Source organism: Protobothrops mucrosquamatus, unplaced genomic scaffold (assembly GCF_001527695.2).
Source record: "Protobothrops mucrosquamatus isolate PMUCROS unplaced genomic scaffold, P.Mucros_1.0 scaffold5049, whole genome shotgun sequence".
In the NCBI taxonomy this organism is placed as follows: Eukaryota; Metazoa; Chordata; class Lepidosauria; order Squamata; family Viperidae; genus Protobothrops; species Protobothrops mucrosquamatus.
The window spans coordinates 21,380-30,691 of NW_015390926.1; the positions used below are offsets into that span (position 1 = coordinate 21,380).

Here is a 9,312-nt window from a genome sequence, read left to right on the forward strand (position 1 = left end):
GCGATTGGGCCTAAGCTCACCCAGCTGGCTTTCAGGCCTAGGGTATTTTTTGCCACCTTGAGTTATTTACTGAAAAACAGTAATTTAAGTGTGGGATAGAAGCAAACAACCGAAATAAAATAAACATAATATAAACCAGCAAGAACACGAAAAGCATTTGAAAACGTTCAAAATTAAGAATTAAAACACGGCTTTCAACCCGAACTCAGCCCAACATTTCCGCCGCTAAGCCAGGCAGCTGTTCAGAAAGCTGCGCCCCACTTCGCGACATTCTTCGCCACAGCTGGTAAATGATTCACTAGCGTCGTTAAGTGAATTGCGCGGTCATTAAACGAGTCCAGCTTCCTCACTGACTTTGCCTGTGGCAAGCCAGCTAAGAAGGTCCCAAAGGGCGATCACCAGACTCTGGGAGGCTGCAACCGTCCTATGTCCATGCCAGTTGCCAAGCGTTTTGAGTTTTGGATCACGTGACCACGGAGCAAAGCTGCAACGTTCTTAAGGGCGTAAACCAGTGGTAAGTCCCTGTTGTAACCATGAACGCTCATCAAACGAATAGTGGTTAAGTCAAGGAGAATCTGTACTACAGGCAGCTGGCTCACATCTTCTCCAACCCCTCCCTCCATTTACCTGCAGGGTTTTCCCACAGGCTTTGCTGGCTTACTCACCCAGGTACACCGGCTCCGTCTGGCTGCCTTTCTTTACCACCAGTTTCAGCTACACGAAGATCAATCGTAAAAAGTTGGGTCAGTTACAACAAAGGAGGCAGGTGTTAGAAACCAAAACTCAACCCCTGGAATCTCCCATCATGAAACACTTGGGCAGGGGTAGGCAACCTTGGCTCTTTTATGACTCATGGACTTCAACTCCCAGAATTCCTGAGCCAGCCATGCTGAGGGGAAAAGGGAGAGGTTTCCAAGCTGAGCCATGCTGGCTCAGGAATTCTGGGAGTTAAAGTCCCCGAGTGATGAGGGGGCCATAGTTCCCCCATGCTGGCCCAGGAATTCTGGGAGTTGAAGTCCACCAGTCATGAGGGAGCCGTAGTTCCCCCATGCTGGCTCAGGAATTCTGGGAGTTGAAGTCCACGAGTCATGAGGGGGCCATAGTTCCCCCATGCTGGCTCAGGAATTCTGGGAGTTGAAGTCCACGAGTCATGAGGGGGCCATAGTTCGCCCATGCTNGAGTCATGAGGGGGCCATAGTTCCCCCATGCTGGCTGAGGAATTCTGGGAGTTGAAGTCCACCAGTCATGAATGGGCCATAGTTCCCCCATGCTGGCTCAGGAATTCTGGGAGTTGAAGTCCACGAGTCATGAGGGGGCCATAGTTCCCCCATGCTGGCTCAGGAATTCTGGGAGTTGAAGTCCACGAGTCATAAAAGAGCCAAGGTTGCCTGTCCCTGCACTTGGGAGATGCAACAGATGAAATTCAGATGTCTCTGGAGATTCCCAGTCATCCTGGCTCCTGGTTGTCCCAAAGGTGCTTTTTTTTCAGGAGGCAGCTAGACTTTGTTTTTCCTTTGAAGACCTTTTGCTTTTCATCCCAGAAGCTTCTTCAGGTTCTGGAGGAGAATGGAAAGATTTATACTCCTTGCAGAGCGCTGGTCGTTTGCCTTCTTTTAGAGCACGGGTATCAAACTCAATCGCATTACATGACGTAGCGTGATGTATCATGTTTTTTTTGCCTTTGGGGAGCCAGGATGGGCATGGCCTGCATGCAGCCTATCCAGCCCGGGGGTCGCCAGTTTGACACCCGTGTTTCAGAGTTATTGAGGCCATCTGGAGCTTTAACTGTGTCCTCGGGGTCACCTGAGTGGTGCAAATGGGTGTGGGGCCTTCTCCAAAGGAAGGCAAAAGACCAGCTGTCTGCAAGGAATATAAATCCTTCCCTTCCCCCCCCACCATCCAGTCAGAACCTGAGGAAGCTTCTGGGATGAGAAGCGAAACGTCTTCAAAGAAAAAACAAGGAAGTCCAGTTGCCACCTGGAAAAAAGCACAGATGCAATTGGGACGGATGAAATTCAGGATTCTCGGATTTCCCGAAATACAGGGAAGGAAATTGGGAACAATTTTCCATTTAGGGGGGAAATATGGAGAGAAAATTCCTTACAGATAGTCCTCAACTGACTGAATTGAACCCCAAGATTGATGTCCCTAAGCGAGACCTTTGTTAAGTCACTTTTGCTCCATTTTACGATCTTTCTGCAGCTCTTAAGTTAGAGAAGCAACCTGGAACTAAGGAGAAACTTCCTGACAGTGAGAACAATTAACCAGTGGAACTACCTGCCTCCAGAAGCGGTGAAGTCTTTAAGAAGAGAATGGACAGCCAGTTCAGAAGAGACTGAACACTGGAAGTCTTTAAGAAGAAACTGGACAGCCCTTTGTCCGAAATGGTATAGGGTTTCCTGCCTGAGCAGGGGGTTGGACTAGATGACCTCCAAGGTCCCTTCCAACTTTATTATTATTATTAGTCACACCGTTGTTAAATGAATCTGGACTCCGCTTGTCAGAAGCGCACAAAAAGTTGGGTCACGTGACGTTGCAGCTGTCACAATGACATGCCACTGGTCCAGATTTCGATCGTGGGGCCACGGCGAGGCTGCCACGGTCGTTAAGTGTAAAAAACGGCCCTAAACTCACCTTACAACAAACTTACAACAGCTTGTAACTCAAGGACTACCTGTATGCAGTTTCCTCCGCCCCCTCCTTCCCCCCCCCCCGGTCCTACCTGTCCCTTCCCCAAATCCATCTTACCTGCAGGAAAATGCTTCCTGCCTTTCCCAGCTCACTGCTTCCGGCTGTCACTGTCGGGAGAGAGAAAAGATTTATACACGGAGGTTGACAAAGGCACCCCTCACTCTGCCCCCCGTGCCCCCCCAGAAAAGAACTCACCCCCAAATTTCCACTCCACGTCTATTAACTGGTTAACCATCAGCGTCTGCCCCACGGCCAGTCGCGAGAGGGCGGGGGAGTTCCCCTTCCACTGAAACCAAGATAAAAAGACACAATTTTAATTTTAATTGGAGGGGTTCGAGCCCTGCAAGGCAGCTACTGCGGGTCCTCGACTTACGACAATTCCTTCAGGGACCGTTTGGCATTACGACGGCACTGAAAAAAGTGACCGAGGACCGTTTTTCACATCTACGACAACCTTGCGGTTAACCCCCGTGGTCCCGTGACCAAAATTCAGGTGCTTGCCAGCTGACTCGTATTTACGACGGTCGGAGCCTCCCCGGGGGGCGTCACGAGTGTCCCCTTTTTGCGACCTTCTGATCAGCAAAGTTGATGGGGGGGAAGCCAGATTCGTTTAATGACCGTGAGATTAATTTAATTATTGCCGCTATTCACTTGGCAAGGGTGGCAAGGAAGGCCGTAAAACGGGGCAAAATTCACTTAGCAACGGTCTCGCTTAGCGACAGAAATTTCGGGCTCCGTGGTGGTCGTACATTGAGGATTACCTGTAGTGGCTGGGATGTCATTTTGGATTATTTATTTGTTTCCTCGAATGAAGGAACCCTTGTGGTAGAATTCCCCAACGTTTCCGACTTTGGGGACCTGCGGTGTGTGTGTGTGTGAGGGGGAGATGGTTTGCACAAGTGGCCGGCAAGTGTGCACGGAGCTCCCTTTGTGTGGTGTGTGTGCACACGCGCCTGCCGCTCACGCAAACGGAGGGCGCCTGCCTGCTGTGTTCACACGGTAAAGATGGTCTACCCGGCTATAGTTTGAAGAGTTAAGTCAACTGGTCTGATTGAACCACACCAAAAATTAACGGGCGAAATAACCACAGTGGGCTCGTTCGCGCAAGGATCCCATTGGGTTGCGTGATTTTTAACCTTAGAATAATATTTCTCCACCTCAGCAACTTTGAGATGGGTGGACTTCGATTCCCAGAAAGCCCCAGCCAGCGTGCTTTAAGATGGGCAGAGTTCAACTCCCAGAATTCTCCAGACAGCAGGCTTTGAGAGGGGTGGACTTCCACTCCCAGAATTCCCCAGCTGGCATGCTTTAAGATGGGTGGACTTCAACTACCAGAATTCCCTAGCCAGTGTGCTTTAAGATGGGTGGACCTCAATTCCCAGAATCCCCCAGCCGGCGTGCTTTCAGTTTTTCAAGGTTGAGAAAAACTGCCTTAGAAAGTCATTTCTGGGTTTTGCATTGAGAAAGGACACCAACATTTACACACACTCCTTACAGTGAGAAAATAGGAGAAATTAAGTCTGCAGGTTTGGAAAATATTATTTGGATTCCCCCTCTGTAATTTTGGGGTGTATGTGTGTGTGTGTGTGTGTGAGAGAGAGAGAGAGAGAGAGAGAGAAAGAGAGAGAGAGAGAGAGAAAGAGAAAGAAAGAAAGAAAGAAAGAAAGAAAGAAAGAAAGAAAGAAAGAAAGAAAAAGAAAGAAAACTTTCAAAGAAAATTATTAAGGGGATGCTGTTGGTCTTCTGGGAAGTTCTTCTGAGATCAGAGACTTCTAAGTTTTTTTTAGTGTGTGTGTGTGTGAAAGAAAGAAAGAAAGAAAGAAAGAACAAAAAAGAAAGAAAGAAAGAAGGAAAGAAGGAAAGAAAGAAAAATGAGATAGATAGGGTTAGGGTTAGGCATGATAGATAGATATGATAGATACAGACAGATGATAGATTGATAAATGAAAGAAAGAAAGAGAGAGAAAGAGAAAACGTTCAAAGAAAACTATTAAGGGGATGCTGTTGGTCTTCTGGGAAGTTCTTCCAAGATCAGAGATTTCTAAGCTTTTTTTAGTGCGCACGTGTGTGCGTGTGCGTGTGTGTTTCAAAATGCCAAAGCCGGATACCTGGGCCATCCAGGGAAGTCCTTACCTGTTCTTCAAAATACCTGGCCTTTTCCTCGCTCAGCCCTGCAGGAGAAATTTGAGACGGTCAAAGCGGGGCCGTGGAACCAGTAGTAGCCCGCCAGAGACTCCCAGCGGAGCCCAGCAGGGAGAGACTTACCCAGGGTGATAAGATCTGCTCGGACCTCTTCAGCAGACAAGCTCCTCTTTAAGGCACCTGGAGTAAACATTGTGTAAAAATACAAAAAATCCAGCAAGAGAGCCCGGTTGACAAACACACAAAGAGAAGATAAGGCACGCGCTGGCCTCAAGGACCCCAGAGCGAAATTATGGGAGAAGAACAAGCAAAGCGAACTGGGGCCCTTTTGGGGTGCTTGCGATTCACCCTACATTTGAAGTTTATTATATTTTATTTTATTTCTGGGTTTTTTTGTTTTATTTTATGACTTGGTTTCTATTTTTTTTTATTTTGTTATAGTACTTGATTCCTATTTTTTTTTTATTTTATGATCTTATGTGATTTCTATTTTTATTTGATTTTATTATTTGAGTTCTATTTTTTGTCTTATTTTATTGCTTGATTCCTATTTTTTTATTTTATGATCTTATTTGATTTCTATTTTTATTTGATTTCTGTCTTTTCTTTGATTTTATTATTTGAGTTCTATTTTTTTGTCCTATTTTATTGCCTGTTTTCTGTTTTTTGTTTTGTTATCTTATTTGAGTTCTATTTTTTTATTTGATCTCTATTCTTATTTGATATTACTGAGTTTTAATTTTTATTTGAGTTCTATTTTTATTTGATTTTATTGTTTGAGTTGTTTTTATTTGATTTTATTGTTTGAGTTCTATTTTTATTTGATTTTATTGTTTGAGTTGTTTTTTATTTGATTTTATTTTAAACATTTATATAGCTGCCCATCTTTCAAAGAACTCTGAAATTTATTTTATGTTTTATTTTATTTCTATTTTTTGTTTTTTTTAACTTGTTTTATTATTTCACTAAATAATGATAATGATGATGATGATGATGATGTTGGCAGGGACCTTGGAGGTCATCTAGTCCAACCCCCTGCTTATGCACAAAGCCCTATATCAGTGGTGGCGAACCTATGGCGAACCTATGGCACGGGTGCCCAGAGCCCTCTCTCTGGGCACGCGCGCCGTCACCCCAGTCCTAGGCCTTCAGCTGGGTTTTATAAAACCTTTTTGCTTTAGGCCTCCGCCGCCGTGTGCAAAAAAAAAAAGGTTCAATCAATCAGTCAATTTCAACTTCTCGCAGGAAAAAATAAGATCTTGCAAAGTTGGAATTGATTGATTGAACTTTTTAGTCCCACCCAGTCTGCCGTTGCCCAATGGGCCATGCCCACCCAATGGGCCACACCCACCCAATGGGCCACACCCACCCAGCACCCAACGATGCATAAGTGGGTTTTGGGTTGCAGTTTGGGCACTCGGTCTCTAAAAGGTTCGCCATCACTGCCCTATATCCAGGGCTTTTTTTCTCGGAGAAAAGGTGGCGGAACTCAAACCTGGCCACGCCCTCATCAAACCCTAGGACCGCCCCTTTAGAGAACAGGAATGCAAGTAAAATTTGGGAGGGGCTATTTCCGGTGTGGGAGGGGCTATTTCCGGTGCGGCCGGCCCGGAAAAAGGTGCCGGAACGCGGTTCCGCCGCGTTCCGGCTGAAAAAAAGCCCTGCCTATATCATTTCAGACAAATAGCTGTCCAGTCTCTTCTTAAAAACTTCCAGTGATCCACTCCAAACGTGGCTTATTTTTATTTTATTTTACTTCACTTTATTTTATTTATAATATTTTTATTTTTTTTTATTTCATTTTTTTTATTTTATTCTTTTTCTTTTATTTTAGTTTAATTTACAGTAGTAAGCAATACCCCGGTCAAGGAACTACGGTACCAACTCAGACAAACAAGTTAACAGTGAACAATAAGCTAATCAAGGAATCGCCAAGAGGAAAACAACATTCTCACCAACGCTGACAGCAAAAGCCACACACAGAGCAATCCCCCCTCCCTTCTAGCACTGATGATGTTGCCTAGTTGGGTCATGAAACGTCTGCAAGGAAACCACTCAGCTCAGAGAGCACCCAGGACCCCACGGTTCAACGCTGAGCTACCAATATTCTCTACTATCAGTATTCCTATCTCTGCTAATCATTGTTTTACCAATGAAGCAGAATGTTTGTAGTGCAGGGTTGAAACGAGGGCTCCTTACTGCTCTCTCAGCTTGCTTGTTTTCTTGCAGACGTTTCATGACCCAACTAGTAACATTATCAGTGCTAGAAGGGAGTGGGGTGTGTGGAGAGGAGGAGGAGGAGGAATAGGAATAGGAGGAGGAGGAGGACGACGACGACGACAATTGTGGGGTCCTTGGTGCTCTCTGAGCTTGCTTGTTTTCATGCAGATGTTTCATGACCCAACTAGGTAACTTTATCAGTGCTAGTAAGGAGTCAGTGTTCCCGACTTACTAGCACTGATGATGTTACCTAGTTAGATAATGAAACGTCTGCAAGAAAACAATTAATTATAGTTATGCCTCCTATCAGCTCTCTTTTTCTTAGCAGCAAGACTGTTTCTTTTTATAATGCCTGAGGGATTTTACCGTAGGGTAAGAAATACCATTATAGTCAGAATTTCCTATGACGCCTTCTGGATACCGGCGGGAGGGAGACAGGCCCCACTGGCGCTCCGTGACTCAGAAGAACCATCCTGAATCATCCTAAATTCAATTTTAGCTTTGTAAAGGTTGTCAAAACCGTGTTTTGTAAACTCTGTTCTTAGCTGTGCTTTTTAGTACCATTTTATTTATTTATTTATTTATTTATTTTATTTATTGAATTTTTACCCCGCCCTTCTCCTTGCGGACTCAGGGCGGCTAACAGCCTGATAAAAACAAATACAAAAAATACCAAAATACTATCATTAAAAACATAATTAAAAAGAAATATTAGATTGGCCTTTGTTATTTTAAAATTATTTTAAAACCCTGCTAAAAATTTTATATCATTTTATAATGTGGTTTGTAAACCGGCCAGAGTTGATTAAGAGTGAAAGGCAGTGCAGAAATTTGATAGATAGATAGATAGATAGATAGATAGATAGATAGATAGATAGATAGATAGATAGATAGATAGATAGATAGATCAGTGGTTCTCAACCTTTTTAATGCCGCGACCCCAACCAGTCGTAAGTCGAGGACTAAACCTGTCGTAGGTCGAGGACTAAACCGGTCGTAAGTCAAGGACTAAACCGGTCGTAAGTCGAGGACTAAACCAGTCGTAAGTCAAGGACTACCCAACCGGTCGTAAGTCGAGGACTTTCCCTGCCCGGGAGCGCCGCGCATGCGTGGTTCCGCCCCCTGCACCGGCCGAGGCGTAGCTGGCAAGCGGCAGAGACGGAGCAGGCCGACCACCAGCTGGCCCAGCCCAAGGGAGGTAAGGCACCCGCCGGAAAAGGGGGAAAAAATGGCGGACAAAAAAAATGGCGGACAAAAAAAATGGCGGCCAGCCTTGCTTGGCGACCCCCGTGAAATGGTCAATCGACCCCACAGGTTGAGAACCACTGAGATAGATAGATAGATAGATAGATAGATAGATAGATAGATAGATAGATAGATAGATAGATAGATAGATAGATAGACAGACAGACAGACAGACAGACAGACAGATAGATAGTCAGAGTTGTTCCCCCCCCTTCCAGAGACAGACCCAAGACCTGGGGAGGGTCTGCCCCACACTCACCACTGGGCACCAGCAGAAGGCTTTTGACAATACTCTTCAAAGGGCCAAGGCTGATTTTATTCCCCGCAGCAAAGTCGGACAGGTGAGCCAGGAATCTCTCCACCTGCCGGGCACAAAAGCAAAGCCTGTTTTGCTCCAAAGTTCACGCTTCCCTTGCGCACGTGTAGATAGATCAGGGGTCTTCAAACCTGGTCCTTTGATGACTGGTGGACTTCAACTCCCAGAATTCCTCAGCCAGGCACGTGTGCCTGGCTGAGGAATTCTGGGAGTTGAAGTCCACCAGTCATCAAAGGACCAAGTTTGATGAGCCCTGGTTTAGGACTACATACCTGTATTACATTCTTTATGAGGGGGGAAAAAAGCAGAAATCTTACCCTTGTTCTACATTTAGTGATAATTACCTCTCTTCCAGCCGCGGAGCCACAAAACAGCCCACAAAAATCTGAACTAGGCCTCTATCTACTCTTTTTTTCCAGAATGTTCCTTCAAGATTTCCTCAAAATACTCATACCTGCCTTATATATTCTATAGAACAGGGGTCTTCCAACTTGGCCCTTTGATGAAATTGTGGACTTCAATTCCCAGAATTCCTTACCCAGCATGCCTGGCTGAGGAATTCTGGGAGTTGAAGTCCACAAGTCATAAAAGGGTCATAGTTCCCTCACGCTTGGCTGAGGAATTCTGGGAGTTGAAGTCCACCAGTCATAAAAGGGCCAAGTTTGAAGACCCTTGAGATAGATAGATAAGCTTCACGG

At 45.3% G+C, this 9,312-nt stretch overlaps 1 protein-coding gene across 1 annotated transcript in view; it reads right to left on the bottom strand.

The window, feature by feature from the left end:
• Positions 1-665: 665 nt before the first annotated feature.
• Positions 666-9,312, bottom strand: part of COMMD7 (COMM domain containing 7) — a gene marked incomplete at its 3' end in the record, with an annotated part of 16,284 nt that continues 7,637 nt past the window's right edge. The window contains 6 exon segments of the mRNA XM_015828874.1: positions 666-714; positions 2,749-2,798; positions 2,887-2,977; positions 4,825-4,862; positions 4,957-5,013; positions 8,558-8,660. Of these exon segments, the coding sequence (XP_015684360.1) occupies positions 666-714; positions 2,749-2,798; positions 2,887-2,977; positions 4,825-4,862; positions 4,957-5,013; positions 8,558-8,660 (388 nt within the window).